The 18,924-nt window shown below is 40.7% G+C and overlaps 1 protein-coding gene across 8 annotated transcripts in view; it reads right to left on the bottom strand.

The window, feature by feature from the left end:
• Positions 1–18,924, bottom strand: part of LOC126108940 (protein brambleberry-like) — a 202,427-nt gene that overhangs the window by 135,512 nt on the left and 47,991 nt on the right. For all 8 annotated transcript variants that reach the window (XM_049914316.1, XM_049914318.1, XM_049914317.1 and 5 more), the window contains exon 3: positions 11,894–12,022. In XM_049914316.1, coding sequence (XP_049770273.1) covers positions 11,894–12,022 — 129 coding nt within the window. The remainder of the gene's footprint in view (positions 1–11,893; positions 12,023–18,924) is intronic.

Below are 18,924 nucleotides of genomic sequence, written 5' to 3'. Positions count from 1 at the left end.
GATTTTTAAATCTAAGATGACTAATTTCTGTGCAGAATATAATGTACTAAAGAGGTATCTGCAAAGATTTTCAAACGGAGAAAAATTTTCGCTAAACTCTCGTTCAGAACATCTTCTATCATACGCAGCCTATTATTTGGTTCTTGTTGATCATTATCAAAGAAAGCAGCAGTGTAAGTAACAAAAAAAGCAGTCTCTTGCCATTGTTTCGATAATTAGACGATTCCTCTTTTTTTTGCCGCGAACGGTGACAGGTCGTAAACACTCATTATCAGAATGCGACAAACAATGCATGACAGTACAGTAATGCATTTTCAGCATTGAGTGACGTAAACACCTATAACAAAGGGAACGGCACTTATCAGATCAAAGAAAAATAAGCAATCAATTCAAACCAGACGAAGCACGTGAAAAAGGAAGGGTACCCATATAAATACGGACGGAGCGACTGACGCATAGCAATGGCTACCTGGTAAAGCTTAACTGCTAAGCTTACGACTCGAACCAAACTACTGTAGCTGTATCGGCATTTATTCGATCTAAATTGTGTCTCATATTACAATGGACCAACTTTGTTTCGATTTGGAGGTGTGGCCTAAAACTTTTCTCACCTCTTGAATTTCGAGTCTCAAACTTCAGGTGCGGCTTAGATTCGGGAAAATTTTTTTTTTATTTCAAGTCTCATTTTTCAGGTGCGGCTTAGATTCGAGTGCGGCTTAGATTCGAGTAAATACGGTACTTGCTCTGTGCCTTGTTTCATGCAGTCGTCTTGTGAAACCCCAGAAGTTCTAATGAATAACCCTGTACATTAAGCTAGGGTAGTTTGGAATATCCGGATGGCAACTGTTTCATCGAAATATTTCCCTGAGAATTTCAGATTTTTCCTGGTTCAAAATTTCCTGAACCAATTTCTGTCACAAATTGCAGCAAGTCTTACTTTATTAGTTTTCCTTGCCACAAATTATTTGGGTTGATGCGTCACTCATTAGTGATTATTCCAACTTCATCCATTACAGAAAATGTGATACCTATGAAACTAATGATTCTTTGTTTGTTTGTTTTTCAATAAATACTATTCAGTTGTAATACTCTGCACGATACTGAAGTCGAATTTTAAATATAACTTCCAGCATTACTGTCACCGAACCGTGCCATTCGAGTGTGCAGCACACTCAAATATACGAGACAGCCTCACAGGAATGCACACTGAAGTGTTGCCACTGAAATATAACATCGTGGACTTTGGTAGCAATGACACATCGTGTTTCAAACCAGACGATCATCACATTACGGTAACTGTTAACGTTAAGCTAGAGACAGAGAGAAATTCGGTAAAGTATTACTTTGAACTGAAATTAGTAAAAAAGGAATGTGACTTGACTATTCATTTCTGATCTACGAAACATGGAAACTGAAAGATAGGCAAGTATTTATATTAAAAAAATTAAAATAAAAAAACTTAACTATTGTGCAAGTTATGAATCTGCACTTACAAGATGAACTCCTAAGCATAGCTGCTCTCTCAGTCACAAAATGTGAAACAGACACCACCAATCATTTCCAGAACAGACCCTGTATTTCCAGTAAACAATTTCTTTGAGAATTCCCAGTATTCCAGACAAGCTCCACACCGAATATGAAGTGTGATCAAAAAATAATAGGATTTTTTTTAATTTCACAGCCTTTACACATCTTATTTTCAAACTTCTTTTATCTTGTGGGTAGAGATCTTTCTGATGAATGTTTGCCTTTTCAGCTGTTGTGAATATAGAATATTGTTGACAGTCAAAAAGATTGTGTGTGTTTTCAAGCGTTTCAAGAATTTGCATTAAATTTTGCTTTAAAAAATGGAATAAATTGCAGTCCGCATTCGAAATGTTGCCTATGGCTTTTGGCGAATCTACTATGAGCAAGAGAAGAGTTTACAAGAGGTATAAATGTTTCAAAGAGGATCGAGAAGACGCTGAACACGACGACCGCACTGAATGCTCCAGAACATCAATTGCTGATGACAATGCAGAGCAAGTAAAGAAAGTGGCTCTGGAAAATCAACAAATCACCATCAGAGAGGTTTCTGACAGTGCAAGCTGCTTCATCACCAAGTAACTATTGCAACCTACATTCTTCTGAATCTGCTTAGTGTATTCATCTGTTGGTCTCCCTCTACGATTTTTACCCTCCACGCTGCCCTCCAATACTAAATTGGTGACCCCTTGATGCCTCAGAATTGTCCTACCAAACGATCCCTTCTTCTAGTCAAGTTGTGCCACAAATTTCTCTTCTCCCCAATTCTATTCAATACCTCCTCATTAGTTATGTGATCTACCCATCTAATCTTCAGCATTCTTCTGTAGCACCACATTTCGAAAGCTTCTATTCTCTTCTCGTCCAAACTATTTATCGTCCACGTTTCACTTCCATACATGGCTACACTCCATACAAATACTTTCAGAAACAACTTCCTGACACTTAAATCTATACTCAATGTTAACAAATTTCTCTTCTTCGGAAATGCTTTCCTTGCCATTGCCAGTCTACATTTTATATCCTCTCTACTTCGACCATCATCAGTTATTTTGCTCCCCAAATAGCAAAACTCCTTTACTACTTTAAGTGTGTCATTTCCTAATCTAATTCCCTCGGCATCGCCTAATTTAATTAGACTACATTCCATTTTCCTCGTTTTGCTTTTGTTGATGTTCATCTCATATCCTCCTTTTAAGACACTGTCCGTTCTGTTCAACTGCTCTTCGAGGTCCCCTGCTGTTTCTGACAGAATTACAATGCCATCAGCGAACCTCAATGTGTTTATTTCTTCTCCGTGGATTTTAATACCTACTCCGAACTTTTCTGTTGTTTCATTTACTACTTGCTCGACATACAGATTGAATAGCATCGGGGAGAGGCTACAACCCTGTCTCACTCCCTTGCTAACCACTGCTTCCCTTTCATACCCCTCGACTCTTATAACTGCCATCTGGTTTCTGTACAAACTGTAAATAGCCTTTCGCTCCCTGTATTTTACCCCTGCCACCTTCAGAATTTGAAAGAGAGTACTCCAGTCAACATTGCCAAAAGCTTTCTCTAAGTCTGCAAATGCTAGAAACGTAGGTTTGCCTATTGTTAATCTATCTTCTAAGATAAGTCATAGGGTCAGTATTGCCTCACGTGTTCCAACATTTCTACGGAATCCAAACTGATCCTCCCAGAGGTAGGCTTCTGCCAGTTTTTCCATTCGTCTGTAAAGAATTCGTGTTAGCATTTTGCAGCTGTGACTTATTAAACTGATAGTTTGGCAATTTTTACAACTATCAACACTTGCTTTCTTTGGGACTGGAATTATTATATTCTTCTTAAAGTCTGAGGGTAGTTTGCCTGTTTCATACATCTTGCTACCAGATAGTAGAGTTTTGTCAGGACTGGCTCTCCCAAGGCTATCAGTAGCTCTAATGGAATGTTGTCTACTCCTGGGGCCTTGTTTCGATTCAGGTCTTTCAGTGCTCTGTCAAACTCTTCACGCAGTATCATATTTCCTATTTCATCTTCATCTACATCCTCTTCCATTTCCATAATATTGTCCTCAAGTACATTGCCCTTGCATAGACCCTCTATATACTCCTTCCACCTTTCTGCTTTCCCTTCTTTGCTTAGAACTGGGTTTCCATCAAAGCTCTTGATATTCATGCAAGTGGTTCTCCTTTCTCCAAAGGTCTCTTTAATTTTCCTGTAGGCAGTATCTATCTTACCCCTACTGAGATAAGCCTCTACATCCTTACCTTTGTCCTCTAGCCATCCCTGCTTAGCCATTTTGCACTTCCTGTCGATCTCATTTTTGAGACGTTTGTACTCCTTTTTGCCTACTTCATTTACTGCATTTTTGTATTTTCTCCTTTCATAAATTAAATTCAATATCTCTTCTGTTACCCAAGGATTTCTACTAGCTCTCGTGTTTTTATCCACTTGATCCTCTGCTGCCCTCACTATTTCATCTCTCAAAGCTTCTTCTACTGTATTTCTTTCCCCTGTTCTTGTCAATCGTTCCCTAATACTATCTCTGAAACAACTCTCTACAACCTCTGGTTCTTTCCGTACATCCAGATTCTATCTCCATAAATTCCCACCTTCTCGCATTTTCTGCAGTTTTAATCTACAGTTCATAACCAATAGATTGTGGTCAGAGTCCACATCCACCCCTCGAAATGCCTTACAATTTAAAACCTGGTTGCTAAATCTCTGTCTTACCATTATATAATCTATCTAATATCTTCTAGTATCTCCAGGGTTCTTCCATATATACAACCTTCTTTCATGATTCTTGAACCAAGTGTTAGCTATGATTAAGTTACGCTCTGTGCAAAATTCTACCAGGCGGCTTCCTCTATCATTCCTTATTCACCTACAACTTTTCCTTATCCTCCTTTTCCTACTATCGAATTCCAGTCCCTCTTGACCATTAAATTTTCATCTCCCTTCACTATCTCAATAATTTCTTTTATCTCATCACACATGATGAGATAATGTGAGCATGTTCTTTGGCTCACACCAAGCAACTTTTTGAGATGTTTTGGCATGAAAACTGTAGCAGCAAAGTTTGTTCCGAAATTGCTGAATTTCAACCAAAACCAATATTGCCTACACATCGCTCAGGAATTGCTCACTGAAGTCAACAACGTTCCAGAACTACCAAAGAAGCTTATGACAGGTGACGAAACATAGGTACAGGGATACAACATTGAAACCGAGGTCCAGTTGTACCAATGGAAACTGTGTGAAGAGCGAAGACAGAAAAAAATTGACAAGTTCGATCACATGAGAAAGTTCTTCTCACTGTTTTCTTCGATTACAATGGGATAGTGCACCACAAGTTTCTGCTTTATCGTCATGTGGTCAATAATTAATACTACCAGGAAGTTACACACTGTTTGCATAAAGCTATCTGAAGAAAACGACCAGAATTGTGGCAAAACCACTCACGAAAACAGCATCATGATAATGCTCCAGCTCAGACTTCAATGCTTGTTCGTGATTTTTGGAGAAAAAAGGAACACCATTATGTGGCCTCAATCACAATATTCGCCACACATAGCCGCTGTGACTTATTTCTATTTCTGAGGCCTGAGAGAACCACGAAAGGATGTCATTTTGCCACCATTAATTAGATAAAAACAGAATCACTGAAGGAGTTCAATACACATATTGCAAAGAAGGAACAGTCAGAAATTATTCAGTAGCAGCTCATTTTTTAAGTAACTTTTCAGACTGATAGACATTGTAACACAGGAAAAGGAGTCTGAAGCCAAGATACCTGCATCACAGAACTGCTGCAGCTGCTGCTTCCAAGTGCAAGAAGATGAAATTTATAATCTACAGCAGCTATAAAATACACACACAAACAGACCATTACAGACGTAGTTACATCACAGTCTGTCTGTGTCTATCAGTTAATGAACAAGCTGCCTAGCCAGTTTAGGTTCTCAGGTATAATTTACTGAGACTTCAAAATTTTCTTTCATATATGTAGCTGCAACTGAGCTAGAGAGCCCATTCAACGAAGGCCAAAAAAAGGGCGAAGATGGGAAAACATTGTGTAGTTGCAAATTTTTGTTCAGTGGTAGGGGGACTGGCTCGGAAAACATACTGAAAATCCCCATCTGTGGTGAGTGAGCATCACGAAAAGTCACTTTTTTATATTTTTCTTCAATTACTCTCACACAGCAGCTCCTAGTGAAAATGTTTCCGAGTACAAAATTAAACTACATTAAATTTCAGAAAAAAAGGTTCCTATTCATATTTTCTCTAGAACTAATAGTTCCTGTATTGCAGAGGTCTGAAAAATCACCAATTATTAAAAATAGTGTTTTAACAGTATAAAATTAATGTTTATTGTTAACTGAAGAGGGTTGAGACCAAATATTATATTACTGTGCAATGTCTAAGTATAGCAGAACCGAGCTGAGAGAGAAACTGTGTTCTGATGATGTGACTGGTGGAAGTGGGGGGGAGTGGGGTTGAGGTTAAAATGTTTGCTAGGGAAGGCAGGTCACCAGAGTGAAGTCACTCACTTCCGTCATTTGTGTCTGCAAATCGAAGAGCAAGCAAGTCAGTCCACACTTGTTGACCCTTCTGTAGAATACCTTGTAAATCAATGGTGACTTAGTGCGCAGATACACCTGGAGACAATTTATCTTCCACAAAGTGAGTTGTGCATGGCATGTCTGGGAAGTGTTTAATTTCCACAAAATTTGTTAACATTATAGTGTACAGGTATTAGTTACTAATGTAACTACAAATACAAAGAGAATCCATGTAAATCCACACACTACCTTGCACTGCTATTAGGGAAATTAACTGTTAGTCACCCTGAATGACTGTTGTGGGCTTCTTCCAGGAAAAGTCAGTCGCCTCACAACGAGAAATGCTCGCTCTTCAGTTTGCATACACAATAACTGACTATACCCTGCCTGGCATTTCCTGACCAGTTCTCTTACACGAGCAGACAAAATAACTTTACTGTGCTCACGTTTAAATAGCAGAGCGACTTTCGTTTTATTAAGTGAGTACTTATTTGCTGTAATTATAAGAGTTTTTATATAAAATATATTTGTATAAAAACGGCTGAGCTGTGTTCAATATGCGAGAGTAATGTCAGTGACTTATGCAATGATGGTGAGAAAGGAATATGTGGATAGTGTGACGCGATGGAGAGGCATAACCAATTTCATTCTAGTGAAGTGGGTTGGAGGATCCCCTGGTGCATTTGCCATCTTATCATCATCAGAGTAGTTTATTGCAGTAACTTTTTCAAATGGTGGGCAGCATGTTGATCTACAAGTATCATGACAAAATAGGGACGGACATGACCGGGCAAAGATTTACGAGAGATTCACTGGCCATCCTCCTTTTCCAAAAATGAATTCACGTATGTCTTTATCGACAGGGATAGTCAGAAACTCGAAAATTGATATCACAACCGTGCAAAGTTATACCGGTTGTAATTTTAATGGCATAAAACAGTCTAAGAAGAATGTGATATTGCCGTGGGCTAATATGAACAATACCATAAAAGTGCATGGTGAAGCAGTAACTGTAGACCCTGTGGAAATTTTCCAAATCGCAGCCATTGAAAAAAAAAAAAAAAAAAAAAAAAAAAAAAAAAAAAAAAAAAAAAAAAAAAAAAAAGTAATGATGTTGTAAAGCTTATGGAATACGAATGCCTATTCCCATTGGCTCTTTTTAATGAAGGGTGAATGAGAAAGGGAAGAAATCTTCTCTCTACAATGCTTTTCCAGAGGACAATTATGCAACTGATGACCTAAAAACGTAATAGATTGAGGCCTCCTCCTCCACTGCATGAAATGGAATGGAATGCAGGCACTAAGTCTCCCAATACTGTGGTTTTCGAAGGTTACTGTGATGTCAACAGAACAAAACGAGCTGAGCAGAAGAGAAGGATGCTCACAAACACTTCAGTTGACATCAATTTTAATGAAAACATCACGGTCACTGTTCAACAGGAGCATTTTCTTGCAAACAAAAAGAACAAAGCCAGTCTTATAGGACTCCTCAGTGATAAAATGACAGTGAGGGTGATAGGAACTATTGTTACTACAGGTGATGCTGATGGTATTATATTGAATGTGCATTAGAGAAAACTGCCCTGAAGCCCACTGCCACGATAAAAGGGGAGGATGTCGAATTGATTGCTTTACTCGATCCTTTTTCGCAACCAGGCACTAGCATATACTAGACGAAGACGTGGGGGCAAGGTTGAATCCAAATTGATTCCGACAGACAAACTCATATGACTTCCTTTTGCTAAAACTATCCTCCTCCTCCTAAATGTGTTTAGCACGTGTGACAAGACCTCTACCATTTACAACAAAAGCAAAGGAAGAATGGTTAAGCTGTTCACTCAAATTCTTAGTCAAATGAAGACAATATCCAACATCTTAACTAACCCCTCAACACTGACAGAACAGGCTGCAGAGAAAATTTTTCTGGAAATTTACCAAGTGCCTGAATATCAGTAAGATCTGAATAAACTCCAGTACGTTGCATTCTCAAAAGCCTCAAGAAAGCCAAATACAGACCTCGCCTCACTGCCGCCAACCACAGGAGCTGCACACCATTATTAGATTTATTGACAGTATTTTATTATTTTTTTGTTTTTACCTAATATTTTTATGCCACCATTTCTTTTTACTTACAGGTGTTTGGTTACTTATTTACAGACACAACAGTGGTTCAATAACCCCCTACCCGAGTCCGTGCGGGGTTGGAACTGACAAGAGGATGGACTACTCTACCAGTGACAACCAGAGACCCAGTAGCACCTGAAGCCATACTGAACATCTTTTGTCGATGTTCTACTGGGTGTGGGGGACGATGTAGATGACAAAAAGCCAGCATTACACATTCCGTGGTTTGCAGCATGTGCCACGGGATGTGTATACACGCTTCACTGTTACTCTATCTACAATATGACGACGTTATACAGCTGCTGATTTTTTAAATGTACCCTACAAGGTAAGATGTTATTTTATAATAAATGATGTAAATTTTCTGTTATTTCTGAGTTCAATGGGCATTAAAACATTACGAGAGCTGTTCAATAAAGAATGATCACAATTTTTTTATGGTCATAATTTCTCGTGCTAAAATGTAATCTTATGATATTCTCTTAGCTTAATGTGCAACAAACACGCCATAGTAGTTTCACTGTTGGGACTCCTGGTTCCCGCCTGTGAGAGGCAGGCAAGGTCAGGCACGTTCAGTATCGCCTACTGTCGCAGTGGAGGTAACACCAGAGGAACAACATGCGGCTTTGAAATTCTGCTTTCGTCTCAACAAATCTTCAGCTGAGGCCTATACAGTGTTATGGGAGGCCTGTGGAGAGTCTGTTCTTCCCTACAACACAGCTCGAAGGTGGTTTAAAATGTTTAAGGAGAGGAGACAATCAATTCCGAAGGAAGATAGACCCGGTGCTCCAGTTCTTTAGAAGAAAACATCAACACTGCTGTTGTAATTGTGAGAGAGGATTGACGAATTACCTTAAGATCACTTTCTGAAATACTGAACATTTCATTGGGTGCCACCCACACGTTGGTGACAGAAAAATTACACACGACACACATTTGTGCGCGATGGGTTCCGAGACTGTCGATTCCTGAACGAAAGGTCACTCTTGTGCAGGTCTGCGTGCAGTTAAAAGTTGATGTTAGAGGAAGATCCGGAGTTTCTTTCAAATGCAATCACTGCTGATGACACCTGACTACATTATTTTGATCCTGAGAGCAAACAGCAAAGCCCAGTGTGGAAATCTCCTTCACCACCAACCCCCAAAAAATAAGTGGTTGCTTCTGCTGGGAAAGTTATGGTCACCTCATTCTTTGATATTCATGGAATGGTTTATCAGCATGTTGTACCTATACACACATCAGTAACTGGAAAATACTACAGGGATGTCCTGCAAACATTGCAAGTTCATATCGGGTGCAAAAGAGCACATTTCTGTGAGGCAGGCTGGATGCTGCACCACGATGAGCGCAGCAGCATATTGCAACGTTGTTGCTGAATCTCTTGCAAAAATCAACACGAAGTGCATGCCTCACCCTTCCTATAGGCCAGATTTAGCCCCCTTGTGACTCTTTTCTATTCCCTAACACAAAGAAACGCCTTCATGGGAGGCATTATCAATCATCAGAAGCAGTGGTGAAGGCGATTTTGAAATATCTCTCAAAAAATGAAAAAGATCATCAAAATTATGAGGATGAGTAAAGGTCTGTTGTAAAAATTTATTATGGTCATTCTTTATTGAACAGCCCTCGTATTTTTAATAATTTGACATTTCTCCGTCTCCTGCAATGTGGAAAATATTAGTTCTAGAGCAGGAAAGGAATATGACCTTTTTTGAAGGAAATTTAGTATAGTTTAATTTTGTGCTGGGCGACATTTTCATCAGTAGCTGTGATCTTCAAATTATTTAAGAAAAACATAGAAAAGTGACCTTTAAATGCCTTCCCACCTCAACACTCACAACCCATACGTGGGGGATTTTCAGTATGTTCTTCATAACACTTTCCCCTATCACTATACAAAAATTTTCAACTACACATATGTTTTCTCCTAATTTTTGTTTGTTGAGTGGACTAACAGCCTTGGAACATAGCATGACTTCTTGCAGAACCTATGTGACCAACTGGTCTGTCCCTTCAGGACGGCAGCACTTCTTTCTGGTGAAAGGTGCTGACAGGGTACACTATCAGCTCTCTGCTGAATGCACTAAAGGTACCCATGCCAACGATCAGCCAGTGGGAGACCTGAGAAAGGCGTCACATGGGCGTGATTGCTACTGGCCCCATCCCGGGGGGCAGAATACAGTCACTTCGCTCTCTTGTGATCCAGCTTCCAGACAGAGCAGATGCCCTCAGTTTCTTTCCAATTTTCTGACGGAGCAGACTGACTGACTGACGGACGTCCGTCAGTCAGTCTGTCCGTCCGTCTGTGCTCTCTCCGACCAGATACCAGCTAGCTCAAACATGAGCCAACTTTCTCTCTCCTTCCTATTTCCTTACTTTGTGAACACCTAGACTAGCAGGCGCCTCAACAGTTCGGCCCAGGTGAGCCCTCATGTACTCCTTGACGGTACCATGAAATTCTGATAATCCCCTGTTTTCATTACAGACATCTCTTCAGTTACTCACAACCCATCCCTCACCCATCCTTGGCACATTATATACATAGTTTACAACATCTACTTCAGAAGTATTATCCTGCAGAGATGTGACATTTAGTAGTTTTCACAAGGGCGTGCCCTCTCTTTTCCAGCAACAACAAAGAGGGGTTGACTGCCATCAGATCAAGAGCAGGTTGCTTACAGCCCACAGTCTGTTCATCTCTGGTGTAAAGTGTTTACGAACAATAAATACGAAAGAAGTGAAAGTTTATATAAACTGTGTTGTGTAAAATCATTTTGCAGTTGTTTAAATTTCCTAATAATCACCAAGGAGAAGAACAGCCCTTAAGAAATTCTTCAAGACGTTAGAGTGTGCTGTCTATTCATCGTGTTTTTCCTGGGACAGTCATTTTTTTCCAAAATGTCCTGCCGTTCTGACAGATTTTTCGGGAACACTGAAATGTCCCACTTTCTTGCGATTCCCCTTGGCTGAAGCATTTTGTGATACCTAACGTTTGATTTTAAATTTACTGTGCAAGTATATAAGCTACAAAGTGCCACTTGTACAACTTGCACTTTGTTTATTTACAGTTAAATTTTTGCACTGTTGGTAGTGCTACCAATTCGTAATAAGTTGTATTTTCGATTGGTTTAGATAGGGAAAATTTTTCTTTCCACTGTGGTAAGCAGTCTGAAGACATAGTGGATACACGACAATTCTAAATTTATGCAATCACGTGATAAAAAACCATTCATGTGGTGATTTGTCTTGCAATTCCTGGATCAAATGCTACTGTGGAATACGGGTTTCTCTTATTGAACCCTTTGTTGTCAGATAAAAAAATACAGAATGAATGCTGAAACACACAAGGGTACAATGTGCTGACTCTTATAACAATGCGTCAAAAGAAAATGCACTTCTCAATAAACACACAAAACTGAAAATTACAGTGACAGGACAGCAGAATAACTGAAAAAAAGTCATTTCAGATCACCTGAGTGTGCAACGCCAAGTTAAACTACATTCATTAAATCTTGCCAGTACAATTTGTGTTCCTATTTAGCTTATTCTAGGTCTTTTTCTAAATTTTTTAAAATACCACCTTTACTAATAAAAATGAAATACACTCCCTACTTCGGACACACAAAAACCGGGTCGGTAGGTTACAAACTCTGGAGAAGGGCACGGCTGCGGCTGCAACAGGGGCTCTCACTCACCATCTGGTCGGTGCACGGGAACTGCTGGCGGCCCTCCACGGACGCCTGGCAGTTCAACAGGTTCACACTCAGCTTCGCCAGGTCCTCCTCAGACAGGTTCGAACAGGACTTCTGAATCTTGAGCACCACCTGAAACACCAGGAAACACTGTGCACTGCTCTCACACTTTACAAGGAGCTCTCGCTTCCCGTGTCCTGACGTGGCTAAATCCCAGACAAAAAATTAGTCACCCACAGGAGCCGACACACTAATATCACGTAACACTGCCTCGAGCCTCGATAACTGCCCGACTGTGGCAAGTAACAGTGTCCACAAGTTTCTTCTGGTACGCCATATCCAATCGAAGCCACTCACTGGCAATTACATCAGACAGACTTGCCAAACTCTGACGATGTTGTTCCGGGTAGTTGCAGGCATTTCTACATAACTAAGATCGGGTGATTCAGAGGGCCTCCGAAGTGCGATCGAATGCCCGAGTGTTTGCCAATCCTCAAATGTACACTGACACGGCTCTCGTCGTCCCGGAAGACGGGAGTGTCTGCAGCAAACTTGTCACAAAGATGTAGAAGAAAGTGTAACGTGTCGTCATCCTCTGTCATTTTCATATTAACACAAATCAGCAGGCACAAGTCACAACATGAAAAACATTCACAAAACAACACGGAACTACCTCCAGCCCGAGCTACAGATTCCACACGATGCCAGTTTAACACCTCGTCAGACTTTCAGTGCACTCGATACCTCACACTGTTCGTATAGAGGAGAAATGGCGACTTGCCGGACCACACTACACACCTCCACTCAGCTAACCGTGCAGTTTCTGCGTCGTGTAGCCCACTGAAGATGTGCACCTTCGTGTGCAACTGTGAACAGAGGTCTTTCGCGAGATACCCGACTCCGAGTGTCCACTGCGTGCAGTTCCCTTCTCATTGTTCACTCGGAAACTGGTCGAAATGGACCCGGATTCACAGGCAGCAGCAATTCCCGTCCCGTTCGGAACCAGTCATCGCCGAGAAAGCGGTCCTTGACAGTCGAGGTCCGTTTAGAACCACTACTCTTCGCCGTGTTACGTGGCTGCAAGTTGTGGACCATTCCCTGTAGAAATGTCAGACAGTCCACATTAACACTTTAACAAATCGGGCAAATTCACACACAGGATGGTCTCAGGAATGTCCAAACACAGTAATAGCTCCTTTCTTACGTTCTACGAGGCCTCCACATCGGCCCACCTTATTGTGCCGACTGGCACGTACCGAACGCCTGTACACTTCTCTGCCACAAATTGTGTCAGCGGTGGAGGATCACACGACCACCCGGTACTGGTTCTCCACTGTGTACAGCGCTCCAAAGCCACTGGAGCACTTTTCTAATTGTGTGACTAATATTTTGTGTGGTCACTTCATCTGAAGTCAAACACACAACTCGCCTCGTATACTGGACTCGAGAAGGCGACCACATCCCGAAACCGCGTAGGCTTGTCGATTGAAATTATCTCTGTCTCCCTCAACCAGAGAAACACTGAAGTGTCAAACGGGTTGTGCGTGGGAAAGCATAAATGTGAGATCCACTCCCGTATAACACCCACAATTGATAGCTGTTGGGGAAGTTCCCTAGATGTTTGCAACGAATGTTTAATTCCTCGTAAACTACTGACCCTTTCACTGCCGACTGTGCTGTAACAGTGCGCACGTCCGTGGGCGGTCGGGATGCGCCGCACGGCTGTACCCACCTTGCTGGGCACGGCACAGCACCGAGCACTGCAGCGCCGGCTGTGTGGAGTCACTATTGTTGCAGGCTCTTCTGTATTCATTCTCACCAATAAAATCTTAAAATAAACTGTATTCTGAATACTATTTATTGCTGAAGTTTCTGAAGCTAGATACCGTTACAAGGAAGCACATTTCAGAAAGTTTTTTACGTGATACATTTCAAAACGAGACACAGAGCACAGTTTACAGCAGTAATGCGATACCTACCGTTTTTGTTCTTGTCGCATATGATGCATTTCATTACGGGTCGGTGTTGTTTTACTAACGTTTCGACGGTGCCTCGAAAGTGTCTCTCTTGAAGGCACAATAGATTTTCCTCGTCCAATCGACGACCTCCCGATACTTTCCTTTCTTGATGGTACGTGTCTAAAATCTCTCAAGTAAGGCTGAGATGAAATTTGGTGTCTGAATTATTCTTTCCGGTAGTAATCTTTCAAATAATGTGGTAATTTAGCACACACATGTCTAAGGGGTGTACCATTTCAGTTTTTGTGTACACATCCCATTGAGCTAAGTAGCTATTTGTCCATTGCACCCACAGACTCAGAAACAAGCAATGAGCTTTGTTTAAACTGTTCAGTTTTTGTTTGCCCATCCAGTTTCATAGCTGATGTCATTGCAGCTGTATTGGCATGTCATCAATATACATACATCTCTTTTAACATGCCACTTCAAAGCCACCATAAATGTCTGTTGACCTAAATCACGTCTCATCTCTTTGCAGTTTGGTTTCAGGTCTTGGCGTACCTTTCCTATTCGTGAGAACAGAATATACCCGATTTTTTGTTGTTTTTTTTTTTTCATGCAAATAGTGGAAAAGAAAAAAACTTGTGTACCAGTTGTACACATAGAATGTACTTACTACGGAAACCTCAAAATGTATATACCCCATGTTAACACACTAGGTACGCTCAGCTCTTGTCATATACATACATCATTATTAAGTGAGGCACAATGACTGTGCACGGATATATACATCACTAGCAGTGAAAAGGGTTACTGATACTTTTGACAGAGAGGAGGCCAGTGCAAAATGTTATTTTAAATACTTTATCATAAACTCTCAAATGCCTGCAACTGTTATATTTAATAATTACATCCTTTAATCATCATTTTCCTGTTTTATTGGACTTCAGTTCCGAGTAGCACATTACTTAAGATTGAAAATAACACAATGAAAAAAATATTCTTTCAACCACAAAACATGTATTTCACCAATAATTCTCATCCATGTGAAGGACATGTCTTACACTAACAAGACACACACACACACACACACACACACACACACACACACACACACATACACACACACACACACACACACACACACACACACACACAGAGAGAGAGAGAGAGAGAGAGAGAGAGAGAGAGAGAGAGAGAGAGAGAGCACTCATGTTATGGAAAACAGTTAGAACTATCAACTTCACTTATTTTCACAGATAGAGCCTTGTTTTCATTCAGAGGTATTACTTGGCCAAAAGAACAAACTCGTTTCTCGACATACATCCTAAAAGGAAAATAATTGTGAACATGTAAGATATAGCACAACACATACTCTAATATATCTAAAAATAAAGATGATGTGACTTACCAAACGAAAGTGCTGGCACGTCGATAGACACACAAACATACACACAAAGTTCAAGCTTTTGCAATAAACGGTTGCTTCATCAGGAAAGCGGGAAGGAGAGGGAAAGACGAAAGGATGTAGGTTTTAAGGGAGAGGGTAAGGAGTCATTCCAATCCTGGGAGCGGAGAGACTTACGTTAGGGGGGGAAAAAAGGACAGGTATACACTCGCGCACACACACCCACATATCCATCCGCACATACACAGACACAAGCAGACATTTGTCACTCTCCTTCCCTCTTTCCTGATGAAGCAACCGTTTGTTGCGAAAGCTTGAATTTTGTGTGTATGTTTGTGTGTCTATCGACGTGCCAGCACTTTCGTTTGGTAAGTCACATCATCTTTGTTTTTAGATATATTTTTCCCACGTGGAATGTTTCCCCTCTATTGTATTCACAACACATACTCTAATTGAAATGGCACAAAAGCTACAGCCCTGACAAAATCCTTCATTTTCAGCACTAGTCAGTATTACATAAAGTGAAGACCGGCAAAGAAATGGGTTACTTAGCCCAATCCTTTAATTAACACACCACACCGACTGAAAGCTCTCAGTTCTCTCCTTCACCTTCCTGTCACACATGTGGTAATCACGGTGTTACTTCTCGGAATCCACTGTAATAAACTGCAGTACGTAAGAGTCTACCACGTCAAATGACTTTTTGTTGGAAGAATAATGCTCGTGCAGAATGGAAAAATCTGGCAGAAGGCAACCTTGGGGAAGATCAGTGTGGGTTCTGTAGAAATACTTGAGGCAATACGGACACTGTGACTTGCCACACAAAATGCTCTAAAATATTCAGTGGAATATACTCTTTGGAATTCTGAGGGCAGGAGGGCTAAAATACAGGGATCAAAGGCTCATTTGCAACTTGTACAGAAACCAGAGTGCAGCTGCAAACACTGAAGGATATGGAAGGGAAGCAGTAGTTGAGAAGTGAATATGACAGGTCGTAGTGTGTCCTCGAGGTTATTCAATCTGTACATTAAACAAGCAGTTACGGGAAACCAAGGATATCCCTGGAATGGGATTGAAAGTTCAAGCTGAGGCAACAAAATCATTGAGGTTTGCTGGTCATGATGATGACATTTTGTCAGAGACAGCAAAGGACCTAGAACTGCAGTTGAATGATATTGACAGTGTCTTGAAAGAAGGATACAAGATGAACAACAACAAAAGCAAAATGAGGATAATTTAATACAGTCGAATTAAATCAGGTGATGCTAAACGAATTAGATTATGAAATGAGGCACTAAAAGTAGTATTAAGTTTTGCTATTTGGGCAGTAAAATAACTGACAATGGCTGAAGTCCAGAGGATATAAAATGCAGACTGGCAATGGCAAGAAACGAAATTCCGAAAAAGAGAAATTTGTTAACATCTAATATAAATTTAAGTGCTAGGAAGGTATCTGTGTGGACAGTAGTTGTGTACAGAATTGAGATGTGAATGATAAACAGTTCTGACAAGAATAGAACAGAAACTTTTAAAAAGGGGTGGTACAAAAGAAAGCTGAGGATTAGATGGGTAGATCACATTACTAATGAGGTGGTACCTGTACGGAATTGGGGGAAAAGGAAATTAACGGCACATCTTGGCTAAAGGAAGGGATCAGTTGACAGGACACAATCTGAAGCAGGAAGAAACTGTGACTTTGGTAATGAAGAGGAGAAAGAGGTTAGGTGTGTGCGTGTGTGTTGGGAGGGGGTTAAAAATTGAAGGAGGAGACCCACAGATCAATACATCAACAGACTCAAATGGATGTAGGTTGCAGTGTCTATGAAGAGATGATGAGACTCACGCAAGACAAGACTAGCATGAAGAGCTGCATGAAACCAGTGTTCTGACTGAAGACCACAACAGCAACAACTGCTCAACCAAAATAACTTGCATTCTGTTCACCAACTGACCACTCCAAACCCAATGTGTTACAACCGTGCACTCGTACAAACCCACAAGCACCTTGTAGTGCTTGCATTACCCTCAAGCTCTAATTCACAAGAGCAACTTTCTTGTCTCATCTGACTATTGGTGGCAAGTGAATCCTATGCAGCACCCCTGGCGTATTATTCCCGTACCGAGACTCGTCAGTCAAAATGGTTTTTGTGTACATGTCGGTGAAAAAACTGCATGTATCGTGGAGGCTGTGTGCTGTGCAGTTTGGCAATCAAACAATGAAAGTGAGGTTGTGATGGGCTACTGTTCCTACAAATAGTCCAAATGTGGTACAAGAATTAAGGAACCAGGAATGACATTAGAGTTTATTAATGACCAAATCAAAATTCATAAGGATATTCTTGACATAGGTCATACGGTAAATTCTCCAAACTGCAAAGAACTGAAAGAATGTTAAACATATCACCTGAAAACTTCCAAACATCTACATCTTCTGTGAGAGAAAATACAAACACATCGAACAATACTTAGACGGCAGTAAACAGTCCCTTTTTACTTCATCCTATGCATTTTTTTAAAAATAAATACCACATAATACTGACAATTACTTTAGCCCTGTTTTCACTGTTTGAATAATTTCAACTAAAAACATTTATCCATTTACATTCTTATTTATTCACAGTGTCACATTTTCATTTGTCCAGGTATTGTAAAACCTAGATACCTTTATGATTTCAGATATTTAATCTCTCTTGTTGAAGAACACTGGTAAGAAAAATATCAGGACATCATGCAACCTCTGCAATATATCATAAAACAAGGGAATCAATGAAATTAAGATTAACAAGGAATAAAAGTACAAAACCCACTACTATAATACGAATCAGTGCTGCCAGAATCGATTATAACATTCTCCCACTAGTGTACGATGCCACAGTCTTCTGCTTATTCCGTGCACTGTCTGTAGCATACTCAAGATTATAAAGCACAACACTCTGAACAATCACCTGGTCAACTAAATTGTGGAACCACTCACGACACGGTTGGTAGCTGATTTATACACAAACACGTGGGACAAATCCACGACCAGTAGCCAATGTGGGTGGCGGAAGGTGCTCGTGTAAAACAGGCTTCGGCGAACGCTAGTTGTGGCCGCACTGTGTTTGACAAACACTTTACTCGGCTGCCACAGTTTCGAACGACTTCCACTGAGAAACCTTATTTCCCCCAACAGAAACCTGACAAAACCTGGGGCTCACACTGATACTGCTCTCAGATGAGGTTTATATGCGTCACACTGCGAGCTCAACACGCGTCTGAGACCACGGGAGCTTCAGCACTCATCTTTTCTTTTGTCTCCTCATAGAGCACAATTCCGCCAACATCATTTCTGCGCAACTGTCACTGACTAGGGGAAGGCCTCAGCTTGGCTTTGGCAGGTCACTTGTGTACCACCTGATTTGAAGGCCTCCAAAGATGGTTCGATTCACTACCCTCCTTCCACCATTTTTGTGAAAGTAGCCTTACATCCAATTGAGTCAAGATTGTCAAGGTCTATAGATAATTGAAAACTGAGAATTTTTCCTTGTACGTGCAGTCCGCAATAGCTCATTTCCTGAAAAACTGAGAAATGAAACTTCTACGACTGCCACTTATGTACCATGAAGGTTAACGACTGTGGCCCTGGCCGAGTGATAAAAGGCACGTGTTCCATTCCTACATGCATTCTG

This window comes from Schistocerca cancellata, chromosome 11 (genome assembly GCF_023864275.1).
Source record: "Schistocerca cancellata isolate TAMUIC-IGC-003103 chromosome 11, iqSchCanc2.1, whole genome shotgun sequence".
Lineage (NCBI taxonomy): Eukaryota > Metazoa > Arthropoda > Insecta > Orthoptera > Acrididae > Schistocerca > Schistocerca cancellata.
Note: the sequence above shows the minus strand (reverse complement) of the source record. Positions and strands in the feature narration are given on the sequence as shown.